The following is a 15446-nucleotide window of genomic DNA, read 5'->3' as shown; positions in this document are numbered from 1 at the left end:
TTTGAATCTCTTTTGTTCAGTCAGAAAACTAACATGTCAAATAGCTTTAAAAAATACATACACAGATAATGTATTCTTTTAGGAAAAATTGGGATTTTATAGTTTTAAAATTTGTAATGATAAAATAAGATTTTACCTATGGAAATTACTTGGCAGAAGTTTGCTTTGAAATAGAGCCTCTGTGTCTTTAAAGAGTGCGCAGTGAGTCACCCCTGCTCTTTTGGTAGATGCCTGCCTGGTGAGCAGCTAAGCTGCTTTAGGCTTGTAATAGAACATTCCATTTCCTGTTCCCTTGCTGACACAGAGGAGTGTTCCTGCTGGCAATGATCTAATCATAGTGCAGTAAGAAACATGGCAGTTTGATAAAACATGGTGGAGACAGCGGCTGAAATGGAAGCATATGTACTAGAAGACATTCTTGAGGTAGGGTTAGGTCTGTGAATGAAAGTTGCAATGTGAACAAAGAAATCTTACCTGCTAGAATTATTTTACAGATGAATAGATTAGAGGGGAGAGCAGAGAGGCAGAGCATAAAAGCAAGACACAGACAGACCTTATTTCCTGTGAGAATGTGTTAGTCCAGTTCACATGATTGTTAACTCTAGCATTATTTTGTTTAAACCTTATGTGTTATAAATTGTAGATATATTTGATAGGAAAAAAGGGAGATAGGTTTCGGACCTGATTAAAAGGCTTGTGCTGCTGGTGACTTTTAGATTAACTCATTAGAAGGTGGGGTCTGCAAAGCAGCTTGAAGTAGGTTTAGTATCATCTGTCGGAGAATTAATTTACATATCTAAGCCCAGAGCTGTGCTTGCCATTAATTGTAAAAGCTGCTGCTTATTTTAGCGTGAGAATCTAATTGCTTAATTTAGTGGTACACTCTGATCCTGGATTTTTTCATATGACTTTATTGTAAAATAAATTAGTAATTTAATTTAAAAAAACCCAAAATTTGAGTTCTGATGCTAAAACGCTATTGATAAAAATCTCCCATGATTTAAATCATGAGCATTTTCAATTTCACTTTTTTTCTGATTGTATCAGTTTTAAATGACACTATTTGAATAGAAAGGATTTCAAGAAAATAGGTGTCAAAGTGAAATTGATTAATTATGGCCTTGGTTGTAGCATGCTACCAAAAATTTGTATTTACTTAAATCTCATTTCTTTCTCTGTGAGGATGCAGGGCTTTTTATTGTGGTGGTTACCGTTTTGTTTCTCTTTTCGTCTTTAAGAAAAGGACTAAAAAGCCTGGCTATTCAGGTATAAAGGCTTTATGGTAGGGTGAGGATAATTGTTACCATTTCACTGTCTTCAAGAGAGATTTTATTGTGGGGAGAGGGCTTGGGAGCTGCTGCAAAGGGAAGCTAGGCGGGGCCAAAGAGGGGAAAAAAGCCTATGCGCATTATAAAGTGCTGCATGATCAATGAGCGTTTTCTGGAGTCTTTCAGCCTGTGCCTGGAGCTGACATTGCAGCAAGTCTCAGGGTTCTGCAGAATGAAAACTGATTCCATCGTATAATCTGCCTCCTTGCAGACACCTGCCCAACATGCCCCCCTTCCTAAATGTTATTGTGTTAAGTTGAATTGTGTGCTTAATTTCCATTCTTTTCTTTTCCCACCCCCCAGCTTTGACACTTAGTGAATTTTTTTTAAATGCTGTGGAATTATTTACTTGGAAACAGTGATATATACATTCATTAAGAGACTTCTATAATGACAAGCTGTCACATGACTTTGTTGGCAGTACAGTTTAAATAGACCTAATTAGATTCTAAAGCTGTGGTAGTGCTTTTTAATTTGTTCTTTAAAACATTTGCTTGGATTACATACAAGTGTGAATCATGGAGTTTTAAACCTATTTTACAGTTTTCTTAGGACATTTAAATTTAAGATTATAAAAGATTTTAGATGTCTTCATTTTCTGATGATAAAACCTCTTTGAGCATGGTTTTATATTCTAAGTGCCGATTCTTTATATCTGTCTTAACAGTTACTTATCCTTATTTTCATTAAAATCACCAGATTTAGATGGTGTATTGTCTGATTTATTCATCATTATCAGGTATTAGTTACTGCAGTTTTGTTTGTCCTAATTTTCCACTTATTTTGATTTGCCTTTTTATACCTGTTGCACTAAACTTGATTGAGAGCAGTTTTCTGTTTAAAATAATACAGTTAATTAAGTTGGCAGAATAGATGTGGAAAATTTGCAAGTAGAGTATTACTTTCCAAAAGTGAAAGCAATTGGAATGGTCCGGTGCCAGAGTAAAGGTGCAAAGAATCTATTTTCTGACTTTGAAATGCACATTTTCAAAAGTGCCTCGTATTGTAAGTAGACATATCTTATATAACGAACTTTCCAGAAAACTATTCTTTAGTTTGTTAAGCGCTTACTATTAGAAATGCTGATGGCAGATAATGAAGGGCATCTGTTCACAGTGTCCATCCTAGGAAAGGGACTTTATGCTGGCTGAGGTGTGCTATTAAACATCTACTCCTTTTTGTCTGGTTTGTAATTTGACCCTTTGAATCATACACCTTTTAAAGGTTCTCTTATTCTTAATAAAAAATAATCATTTAAAACAAGGAAATATAGACTTACAGTACTGTGATTTATTTTTTATTTTAATTTTTAAAATTTCCTGTGGTTTACTATTAAACCACACTTTAACAACTTAAGCACTTTAACTAGAATCACAAGTATATGTATTTATACACACATTCATAAAGTATAGTTGAAGCTTTAAGTCTTTAAAATTTCAGATGAAATAAACCTCTCATATTTATATCAAAACTAGAAGGTCAATTATAATTTTTTATTTTTTTAAAGATTTCTTTATTAATTATGTATACACACACCAGAAGAAGTCACCAGATTCCATTATAGATGGTTGTGAGCCACCGTGTGGTTGCTGGGAATTGAACTCAGGGCCTCTGGAAGAACAGTCAGTGTTCTTAGCCTCTTAGCCATCTCTCCAGCCCTAATTTTAATTTTTATTATTGCTTTTCAACTGTCCAGTTTATTGAGTGGCAATTTTGTTAACTCATCACTATTTTCCTTACAAACTAAAGCAGCCAAATGCTTCTGTTCCTTCTGTTACACTTGTGTAAAAGGACTTAATAATACTCCGAAATTAGAAAATCACACTTGATAGGAATAGGACCTTCATCCCATGTATAAATATTTCTTTTAATGTAATATTTGCTGTTTCATATAGACATGGTTTTAATTTTAGAATGTTAAGGGTTTTCCTGCCAGTCATATGTAGTAGCCAATCTCGGTAGTTGTCAGGGGACCCAGAGAAAGAAAAGCCTTCTCAGTTTTGTGAGAGGCATGGAGCAGCCTGAATTTGAGTGATTAAGAGCAGTGTGAGTAGAAAGCTGAGGTATATATAGAGGTTTTGGATACGATAACATGAAATACAGGAAATTATCTTTTAATTTTAATTAAATTTCCAAATCCTTTGTAAAGTGTATTTTTGGTTTTAATTTTTTTCTTTTGAAAACAAATTTATGAAAATAGGAATTCCGTAGTAATGAACATAATTCTTATGCTCAAGTCTTTTATTTCTTTGTCAACTAAAACTAGGAGTATAGATTTATGCTTGATACTGCAGGTTATAATATCTCTATAAGCTATAAAGGCAAATATCCACGATTGAACATTTGACTGCACTCTTAAGTTAAAATTGAAATAATAAATAATAATATTAAAGGTAAGCAGATTTTTAATATAATCCCTTCTTGCTGTGTAATCTTACTTAGACATCCTGTGGTTTTGTTTGTTTTAAAACTAAGATTGAAAAACCCATAGAGCAGTTACTGTGTCTCGTTTGTCAAGAGATAGCAAATGGTAAACCATTCCACTTATGGTTCACATAGAGAAAGCCTGCTTGCTACTCACCATTGTTTTTGATAGTAGTTCTGAATCTCCCACACAAGCAGCCTCTTTTTACAGGTACTGGCTCTATATCTTTTTATATTATAAAACATACTATCAAATGTAACACAAATTATTTATGTACTATACCAGTAAATTTCATGGTGTATAGTTAAATTTTGTGTGACCATAGTGGCAGTTTCTACTGGGAAGGACTGGACCAAATAACTCTTAGGCAACAAGTGTAAGTTGTTCTGCTGGAAATAAGTTTAATGAATTATGTAAATTATTTCAGTTGATAACTAAATTCAGTAGAAGGTTTTAGAGTTGAGACATGTTGCATGAGTAAATATCTGTTTACTTCTGGTTTTTTGTTTTAAGTACAAGCAGTGTGGGTGGATGGATACTTGAAATTCAGTAGTTAGCCCAGCTTATTTTATTTCAGGAGGTTAAATTTTAAGAGTACAGAGGAAGAAATGTTTGCCATTTATACTTTAAACAGTTTAAAATTGAGAACCTATATGGATTCCAATTTGTTTACTAAGATTTTTCTTCATTGTTTCTGCCTAAACAAGTTGAGGTTTATTTTCAGAAGTACTTTTAGATACATGTTTAATATATTCTTAATTCTTTTTATTAATCTGAGTCTTCTTGGTAGAAGACATGGTTTCCACTTGTAATCATTCTGGGTGGCTTTGAACTTGAGTTCTCCTGGACTACTACTGTATTCAGTTCATCCTCAATGTACCACCACCATTTTTGTTTAAATTGTCATTTTTAATTTTTATTGTCTGGATTTTTTTATAATGTTTTTATAGGTTGCCTTTTTATGTTTGTGTGTGCATGTATGTTTTTGAGTGTGGTACTGTCAAAATAGCCTATACTGCTTTTATTTATTCCTTTATTTTAAACCATGTTTTTGCATATATATAATACACACATACATGTTACACATATTACACACACATGCTCTTTTGGCTATTTTTGTAGTGGAGGTCATTGTTTTAATCTAGTTTGTCTCAGAATGGTGGCAGAACTTGTAGCATACTCTACCAACTTTGGGAGAACAATAAATCTCTAAGGGATAAGTTTATAGTAGAAATCTTTTTAATGTTTTAGAGACACTTCAAGTGAGACTCTACAGTGAGCTTCTAATCACACATTGATCCATTGTAATCCAGTGGTCAGTACATTGTCACAGTTCTAAGTCAGAGCATGACTTAGAACAGTCTGCATGGTGCAGTATTTACATGCATGCAACAACTTTGAAATCTTCCTCATTCTGAATTGTCAGGAGATTCATTGAGAAGCTCATTCTGATATGAAATAAACTTGATTATTGCTAAGTTGATGAACATCAGAGTTGTGCTTTATTATTGGTTTCAGTGTGAAAGCCTGTGAGATGATGACTTTTGGTTTTATGAGTGATTGGATTAGTATTGACTATTAATAATTGGCTTTTGGGTGAAGCTAGCCTTTCAGTAATTGTGTGGGGGTTGTAGGTAGTTTATCTACATAAGTTTTATGATGAACCATATTAGCTATTATTTATTGAATGTTTAGATTATCAATATGCCAAGTACTTCATAAGATGTTCATTCCTTTTGTTCCTCTAGTGAATCTAAATGATTCTGTGAGGAAGTAGGGACCTACTTCATAAAAGGAATAATGAAGTAGCCTATATAAACATTGATCATAGTAGTTAGCACATAGTTGAGCCTGTCCTGGAACTAGCTCTTATAGACCAGGCTGGCCTCGAACTCACAGAAATTTACCTGCCTCTGCCTCCAGAGTGCTGAGATTAAAGTCATGCACCACCATCGCCTGACTATAGTTGATTCTTAATTGCTAGATTTTTTTTTTAAAGTGGCGACTATGGACCATGTTTATGCTATCATCCTTTGTTTGACAGATGGAAAGTTGAATCTGAGAGATTATTCAAATAATCTTTATAGTTTTAGCATTCAAACTTCATAAAAACTAAGGGCTTGAAAGAGTTTTTGATTATGAGTTAGTATCTATCAGTATTTGTATTAAAGATTATCAATGTTTGTATTATTAGAAAATAAAATTTAGAAAACTTTAACATTTTTATACTCATGTAAATACTACCTATTACTTCTTAACATACATATATTTCAAAATCAACTATGTTTTTAAAAAAAGTACAGAGGGGGATGCAGAAATGGCTCAGTGGTCAAGAACACTGGCTGCTCTTCCAGAGGACCCAAGTTCAAGTCCCAGCACCCACATGGCAGCTCAAAACTGACTGTAGCTCCAGTTCCAGGGGATTGAATACCCTTACACAAACATATATGCACCCAAAATACCAACATACATAAGATAAAAATAAATAAGTAATTAAAAAAAGAAGTACAGAGAAAAGTGCTGGAACTTTATGTTTCTGTAGAGAACTTTGCAGTCTTTCTTAATAGAAAATAATTAAACTGTTATCTGCTTGTATAGTCACTGTTGAATATATTGTTTAGGTGAAGTCTCAGAAGAAATTCAATTGCACAGTGATACAGTTTGGGAAGCATGCTAATAGCTGATCATTGTGGGTATTCTTTTTCTTTTTTTCTGTTTGTTTGTTTTTATTAATTTATTTATTTATTAAAATTTCTGCCTCCTCCCCACCATCGCCTCCCATTTCCCTCCACCTTACTAGACCTGTTTTTTTTTTAATATTTATTTATTTATTATGTATACAATATTCTGTCTGTGTGTATGTCTGCAGGCCAGAAGAGGGCACTAGACCTCATTCTAGATGGTTGTGAGCCACCATGTGGTTGCCGGGAATTGAACTCAGGACCTTTGGAAGAGCAGGCAATGCTCTTAACCACTGAGCCATCTCTCCAGCCCCATGTTTGTTTGTTTTTTGAGGCAGAGTTTCTCTGTGTAAAAGTCCTAGCTATCCTGGAACTAGCTCTTGTAGACCAGGCTGGCCTTGAACTCATGGAGAGCTGCTTGCCTCTGCCTCTCCTAGTGCTGGGCTTAAAGGTATGTGCCATCACCTTGTAGCTGTGGGTATTCTTTTTAATAAATTTGTTTTACATTTACTGTGTATGTGACGTGTTTGTGTTTGCATGTATGTGTTTGGTCCCTCGAATCTGTGAGTGGAGACCAATAGGACAACTTACATGAGTCTGTTCTCCCCACTGTTTGGGTTCTAGGGATCAAAGTCAGGTTGTTAGGCACCGATAACTGTTGTGCCATCTCACCAGCCTGCAAATAGTAGTTTCTTTGACATGGAATTTGAGAAATTATATTTTGTGAGGTATCTTATACTGGTGTACTTTGAATATGTCTGAAGCACTCATTATTTTATAACATACTAGTCCATGTACTAGGGGGTTTTGTTGGTGGTGTTTGTTTAAATTTTACAATTAAAAACAGTCAGGTCTCAGCCTAGAAAGGGAAATGGCTACCAAACCTTTCGATCTGAATTTGATCCTTGGGACCTGTGTGATGGACAGAAGGAAAGAATCGACTTCCACCAGTTGTCTTCTGATCTCTTCACATGTATGCTCTGCACATATGTATGTGTGCACATACTTACCGGATATATAAACTAACATATAAATGTAATTTAAATATAAAGAATCATATTGTATAGTTATCACTGTTCTCTAAAAATTGTTATGTTACAGTATCTTTTCAGAATATAAATTTGTCTGAAAGTCTAAATAGTCTTTCTTGAAATGAATTTTTATTTGCTTCATTTTGAGAGCATGTCTAATAACTAATTCTGAATAAAAAAGTTTAAAAAATGTCATTCCATATTTAAAACAATGACTTTTGTTCTGTTCACATCTTCAGGTTTTTCTTTTGATAACTATCATATACATTTAGCAGACATGCTTTCAAATTTGTAATATAAAGTTTTTTAAAAGAGTAATATACTCATGATTCTGGGTCCATATTGGGTCTCATGGTCTTGAGTTGATGAGGATGAATGACCAGGTCTCTTCCTCTTCTACTCACATATCCATCCAGAGGACCTAACTGGTCGTTTCCAGTCTCACATCAAGCAGGCAGCTAGGCAGCAAAAAGGAAGACTGTGTACCTTGGGTATGACAATAACACAAGCATCGAGGGCTGCCCAGGATAGGAACAGTTGGAGAGCCGCCATAAACAGGCTGCCCATGTGTGCTGAAGCATCGTCGGGGCATAAATGATGAATATATTCATGGCTTAAAGGTTTAAAAATTGCTGGGTCACAGTGGTACCACACCTGCAGTCCTTGCTGAGGTAGGGGTACTGTGAACTCCAGGATTGGATAATATACCGGGAGAGGTCTGGTCAGCCTGGGCTTCCAAGAGAAACCTGGATTAAATAAATAGATGGGGGGAAAAGAAGTAATTCCTTTTGCAAAAGTAACTGTCTTTGTTTCTTTGCCATCTTGCCTGTGTGCTTATAGTAGAAAATATGCGAACTGATAGCTGATATAGATTTGTGGAATAGTTTTCATTTCTAGTATCCAACAAATTTATAGACCATTACTTTTGTATTAGTATATGATCTGCATGATGAAATAGGCAGACAACTACCTTAATATTTCAAAGGTAGTTTCATGTGTATGTCTGTCCATCCGGAATTACATGCCAGGTTTTGTATAGTTCTTGGAGTCTGCCACAATGCTTGTGTACACCGTGCAAGAAGGCTGCTGAGTCTATCTTCTAACAGCAATTTTGGCCTCATAATACATTTAGAACGTCCAGATCAGAGGTTGCAAACTGGTGCTTTTGTTGTGTGTTTGGCCCTTACCATGGACACAGTATTCCCACTTACTGCATTTTCTTGAGCTTCTCTTGACACTCGTGTGCAGTCTTCATTTTTAACACTTACAAATAGTTTGTTGAAATTGTTAAATAGTTAAATAAAAGACCCTTATGTATATAACGTTGTGGATTCTAACTCTTTAGAACATGTTTACATTTGAATGTTTATTTTATATGTGTTATTTGTACATATGTGTTGTGTGTTAGCTCAGATGTAGCACTGTGCACATGTAGAGGCCAGAGAACAATGTGCAGGGGTTGGTTTCGTTCTTCATTGTGTAGTGACTCAGATCTTCAGGTTTGGGGCAGGTGTCATCTGCTAAGCCATTCCACTAGCTGAATGATGATTATTTTCTCATTGTTTGTTGCTTCTTTGTGTATAAGAACACAGTAGATATATTTTTTTTAATTCGGTCTTTTTTTTTTTAATTTTTTTAATGTTTCTTTTAGGTAATGACTTGTCTGTTGGGTTGTTTGTTTAAATTCGTTTTATGTAATTACAATAGTTTGTAAAATACCATCTTGTTTCCTGTTTGGTCCATTTGTCATTTTATACCTTTTACTGTATTGCTTTATGTATTAAATTTTAATTGACGCTGAGTTGTGCACACGCCTCTAATCCAGCACTTGGGAAGCAGAGATCTCTTGAATTTGAGGTCAGCCAGGGCTGTTACACAAAGAAACCCTCTCTTGAACCCCAGACCCCCCAAAATTAATGGACAAATAAAGTATATATTTATATTTTAGAGCATAAAGCTTTAAAGTATCAATTTAAAATTAAAGTAATGGATACATGCATTGCTTCACACACTGCTGTGGTTAGAACATTTAACTCTACTCTCAGCACTTTCCAGGCATGCAGCATCTGTATTAGCCGTGACCTGTGTTGAAAACTCAATTGCTATCTAACTGAAATGTTGCTTTTTCTCAAATTTTCTGCTATCCTCATATAAGAACTTGACTGTAAATTCTACATATAAGATCATATAGTGATTATTTTTCTGTGCTTATTTCGCTTAATACTTTCCTGTTCTTTTCTTGTTTTCTCATGATACATGTCTGTGTCTGTCCGTCCCCCCCCTTTTTTGAATTTTCGAGACAGGGTTTCTCCATAGCTTTTGGTTCCTGTCCTGGAACTAGCTCTGTAGACCAGGCTGGCCTCAAACTCACAGAGATCTGCCTGCCTCTGCCTCCTGAGTGCTGGGATTAAAGGCATGTACCACCACCGCCCGGCCTAGTGTTTTTAAACATGAGAGAGAGTATATACTACATTTTCTTTATCCATTCTTCCACCTATGGATGCTTAGTTTGCAGAGGAGTACAATCTCTTTCAAATACAGAAAATACAGATTTAGTTCTCTCGAGTGGAATTGGTAAATCATGGTAATTCTGTTTTTAGTATTTTGATGAACTTCAGTACTATGGGACAATCGTCTGTACCCTGTCAGTTGTATTTTAATAAAATGCTGGTTGGCCTAGTAGCTCAGGCTTCTTATTATTTAATTCTTACATCTTACATTAATCCATTGTTCTTGTCTGTGTGTTAGCCACATGGCTTGGTACCTTTTTTTTTGTGAGGCAGTCACATCTTGCGTCCTCTGCAGACTGAGTCTTCTCCTCTTTTCAGAATTCCTCTGTTCTCATTGCCCCACCTCTACTTCCTTCCTGGTTGTCCTTCCTGGCTACTGGCCAATCAGCATTTTATTAAAATGCAATTGACAGGGTTCAGACCATTGTCCCACAGCACTTCAGTACTGTTTATAATAATGGCTTTAATTTACATTTCTAGTAGTATCATATCAGTACTCCATATTCTATACTTGCTCACAAACTGTTGACATTGATCTTAACTTTTGTTTTGTGTTAGAGGGAGTGCCCGGCTATCTTAGCCCCAAAATAACCACACAGAAACTGTATTAGTTAAATGACTGCTTGACCTATTAGCTCTAGCTTCTTATTGGCTAAGTCTTACATCTTAACACATTTCTATTAATGTGTGTATCACCACGTCGCAGTGGCTTACTGGGTAAAATTCCCAGCATCTGTCTCCAGCAGATCCATGGAGTCTCTCTGACTCTGCTTTCTTCCTCTTAAAATTCAGTTGTGTCTTCCCTGTCTACCTAAGTTCTGCCCTATCCACAGGTCAAGGCAGTTTCTTTATTCATTAATGCTAATCACAATACACAGAGGGGACTCCCACATCAGTTTTGATATACCATTTTACTTATATAGTCCTTACTGGACGTAGATTCACAGTGTTTCTGCCTCCCAGGTTCTGAAATCATTCATTATTTTGCCTTAGTTGTTGGAATAATTGTTATAGTAACAGGTATAAGGTATATCTCATGATGGTTTTAAGTCACACTTCTTACAGGTGGGATATGGGACTTTCTACCTGTGTATCTTGGTGGACATTTGTTTTCTTTAAAAAAAAAAAAAAAGTCCATGACAATGTTTAAATGTTTTTCATTCAGGATACTATTTTAATGTTCATATAATGAACTTCATAGTTTAATATTGCCCTTTATTTGTCCATTGAATTTTAATCTTGACCTTACATTACTATCACTATTCTCCTTGTGTTCAAGTCATGTCCCAGAATGATTAATTTGAATCTCTTGAGTGTATAAAGGTCCAGATAGTAGCAATTAAAAAAGAAGAGAAAGAAGAAAGCCAATTCCAGCGTTGCTTACCTTTGGTTTTGTGAGACTTACTGACAAAGATGATTTAGAGCTATTTTTCCCTGAACCCCAGAAAAAGAATTAAAATGCTCCTTTAAAAAATTTTTAGGAATAGAAATTAAAAGTAGAAAAGGGTGTGCCTTGGAAAATAATTTCAGAAATAATATTCTGTGGTCTGTCACAGTAAGCATTTTTAGTATTAAGAGAATTTAGGCAAGGTTTTTCTTACTTTGTTTTGTAATTGGTATACAATTTGTTCCCTAACCAGTGCAGATAGAGATTAAAAGTCTTTGGTATTTCCTTTTCAAACATCCCTATAAAAACAATTCTCTTGAATTGTTTGCCTAATAATATTACAAACAAATCACTGCTAACATGAGCAGTTGATATTTACTATTTTCTAGTTTTATTGAAGGAAATATATATTTCCAGCAATAGAACACTATACGAAGAAGCTGTGCATCTGTTCTTAGAAACTTTAATGGGGTTAAAAAAATATATGGTAGACCAGGAATGTGTTAGAATCTCCAACTAAAGGCTTTGTCAAAGTTGTATCTTCAGTGAGGTTATGCATATTCAACAAACTGCCTTTTAGGTTTCCTGTATTGTTTTTTGCTTGAACAGCAAACAGCAAGAAGTCAGACGAAATCCTGTTTTCATGAAGTTTCTATTTTGTTTGACAAGATTGACAATATACAGGTAGATAGTGAATACCAACTAATATATTGATAGTATCAGTATAATTTACTGTTCGGTGAATTACTGCTGTAGACCTAATGCTTGAGTGAACTGAACAAAGGAGAGGAGTTGTTCATAGGGACTTAGCAGCAGATTTAAATTGATACTTGAATGTTGAGATGATCATGGTGAATTCCAGGAATAGGAAACTTCAGTTATAAAGAGTCTGGGGAAAGTCCCTAAAATTGATATTTTGAAAGGGGGTACACTGAGTGCTGGGTGATTTCTATAATGTAATCAACAAATTGGACAGTTTTCAGTTATATACAAAACTACAGTGTGGTTTGTGAAGAGATAAGGATTGCCTTTCTGTAATGCTCTGCTCCCTGATTCTGTCTGTCAGTTTCTGGACATGCAGTACACACACACACACACACACACACACACACACACACACACACACACACACACACACACACACACACACACGGGTGGGGGGGCAAGTTAGCCAGTTCGTCTGTGTTGTTTTGGGAACAGCTGGAGTCTCTGACCAATAATGTGCAGGGAGGTATCTCATGCTTGACTCTAAGATTGTCGTTTGATAACCCTTGTCTTCTGGGGGTAGCATTGTTCACCTATGCAGGATAACTGTTCAAACTCCCTTTTTGTTGTTTTTTTAAAATGCATTTTGTAATTAACTTACAAACAGTTGTGTTTCTGTAAGACTTTGTACATCTGTGTTTTATTCAGCTCATGTTTCCTGTCTCTATACCCAAATCTTAGTGTCTTGATTTCTGTAATGTAAACAGTATTCAAGCTTGTGATTAGGAATATAAACTGTGCTCTGATAACATAATAAGTTGCTTTTCTATTCTACCACAGGACGTCGAGTAGCTGAGAGCTATGCCCACCTAAGATGTCTAATTTTTTTCAGAGTTAGTTTAGTGTAGTTGGCAGGAAATTGTTTAAAGGGTAGAACTTAGTATGTATTTGTTTTTGAATAGCTACAGACAAACAGAACATTGGGTAAATGAAAAAATGCTGTAAATCTCTTTAAATTGAATGTATTTATGTTTTCATGTATTTCACATTTAAGAAATAAATCGTGGTACTTAAAGTTAATTTGCATTTTACGTGTGATGCTGAAATGTGAGTTACTCTGGTAGAAATAGAAATCAGTACGATAATAAGCTGCCCCAACAACCGGAAGTATTTCTTTGTTAATACCCATGTTCATATTAAGCTGAACATTATGTCACCTTAGAGGATTCTTTTGATAATGCAAGTGATCATTATTAATCTTTGTATTTGAACTATTCTGATGTTACATTTGCTTAGGACAATTGAAAAAACTAGGCCTCTTTTTAGGATGAAGGCAGAGCTTTGATGTAAACACTCAGGGACTCAGACTTTGTACCTGCTGCTATTTGTTTGTCAGCGTCCATAGTAAATCAGCTTCACTGGAGAAACTCCAGCACCACCACTTGGAGATATGAATTTTTTAAGTATGAATTTTCATGATTTTAATAAGGAAAAATATTTTAAATTAAGAATTACAGTATATAATTAATGCTGTAGTAATGAGGTGGGCAGGCCTGCTTTTCATCCCAACCGGCTCCCACACGGTTAGCTTTACACCCGAAATAACAACACAGAAACTGTATTCTTTTAAACACTGCCTGGCCCATTATATCTAGCCTCTTCTTGGCTAACCCTCATAACTTACTTACCCCATTTCTAATAATCTGTGTAGCACCACAAGGTGGTGGCTTACTGGGTAATGAGGTGGGCAGGCCTGCTTTTCATCCCAACCGGCTCCCACACGGTTAGCTTTACACCCGAAATAACACAGAAACTGTATTCTTTTAAACACTGCCTGGCCCATTATCTCTAGCCTCTTCCTGGCTAACTCTCATATCTTGCTTTAACTCATATCTAATAATCTGTGTAACACCACCTAGCATATGTCCATATTGGGCTGGAGCTTCATCACGTCTGTCCTGGAGAGGAGAGCTATGGCATCTGGCTCACTTCCCTTTCCAGCATTCTGTTCTGTCTACTCCGCCTCCCTAATTTTCTGTCCTATCAAAAGGGCCAAGGCAGTTTCTTTATTAACCAATGAAAGTAACAGATAGATAAAAACCTTCCTGCATTATTTCCTCTTTCTCTGTTCAAACAAAAAAGAAGGCTTTCACTTTAACATAGCAAAATTACATATAACAAAACAGTTATCAAGTAAGAATTACAGTTACAATATTTATATCTATTTTATCTTTTATCATAACTAAGCAAAACTGTAACTATCTATTCTTCAACTCCATCAAAGACTCCAGAAGGATATAATATTACCTAAGTAAACAAGAAATAAGAAACTTCCTAAACTCTAGAAGTGACAGAGACATCTCGCTGCCTGGATAGTCACCCAAAGTTCTTTTGTACTGCTGGGGCATCCATCTTAGGCCTACAGGCCCATAGTTTCCAGAGACATTTTCATAGAGCAGGAAATTTCAAAGGCAGTTCAGTCACTATCTGCTGTGTTGTGTCCTGCAGAATGTCTCACAGACTCTTTCATGAATCGGGAAGCCCGAAAGATCATCTCACCTTTAGGCAAGTTTAGCAGTCCTCTCTCTGTGGGTTCTCTGTGTCCAGTTTATGCAACAGTCCGGGCAAGAGCAGTTTCTTGCCCAAATGGCTATCAAAGTCCATAAGGAACCTCTTCGATGCCCATCTTCCTCTCGAAGTTACTGGTGCTGCCAGGAGCAGACGTGTCTCATTGTCATGAAAAGCCCTAAGTTATTAAAACATTAAATGTCATATTCTGTAGTCTTTGAAAGATATGAAGAATATATCTATGTACATCTAGAAAATCTAACATGACTACAAGCTTGATTATTATTGATTATCCATTAACAACCTATATACATTACATTTTTACATGAACTACACAATCACAATACCTTAGTCAAGGTCAGAAATACATATACATATAACAAGATTGAACTTAAATTTGTATCAGTAAAGTCAAATCCATACCAATGCAAATTCTATATCATATTCCCCTTTAAATGTAAAAGAACATTTATAAACAATATTTGGGACTATGGGCGCAGTTATTTCTCTCCAAACTGCTTCATGCTGGTTGGGGGCACTGTTATTTAGGTCTTGCATGGTATAACCTGTGTGCCAGGTTCATCTCAGTTAGCAGTTCAGTGAAGTAGTTTTTTGAGGGTGTTCACAGCAACCTTTCAGGAGGGTGTGGCATATCATACCATATTGGGATAGAAGCAATCCACAGGTTCTCAATCCTCTATGATAACAAAAGAAGAAACTCTTTTCCAAAGCATGATATCCTTAGATCCAAATTCTGAAGTCAAGGTATTTTTAAATATCTATCTTGGATTAATTCAGCAGCATTTATAAA

At 35.5% G+C, this 15446-nt stretch overlaps 1 protein-coding gene across 5 annotated transcripts in view; it reads left to right on the top strand.

Moving 5' to 3' along the window:
• Ankrd17 (ankyrin repeat domain 17) overlaps positions 1-15446 on the top strand; it is a 152953-nt gene that overhangs the window by 24948 nt on the left and 112559 nt on the right. Inside the window, exon 1 of one of the 5 annotated variants that reach the window (XM_005359470.3) lies at positions 338-423. The exons of the other annotated variants lie outside the window; for them this stretch is intronic. Within the exon in view, the coding sequence (XP_005359527.1) occupies positions 370-423 (54 nt within the window). The 5' untranslated portion in view covers positions 338-369. Of the gene's footprint in view, positions 1-337; positions 424-15446 lie in introns of those variants that run through there. 5 annotated transcript variants of the gene reach the window in all.

This window comes from Microtus ochrogaster, linkage group LG1 (genome assembly GCF_000317375.1).
Source record: "Microtus ochrogaster isolate Prairie Vole_2 linkage group LG1, MicOch1.0, whole genome shotgun sequence".
NCBI lineage: Eukaryota > Metazoa > Chordata > Mammalia > Rodentia > Cricetidae > Microtus > Microtus ochrogaster.
This window is presented reverse-complemented; position numbering and strand designations above follow the sequence as displayed.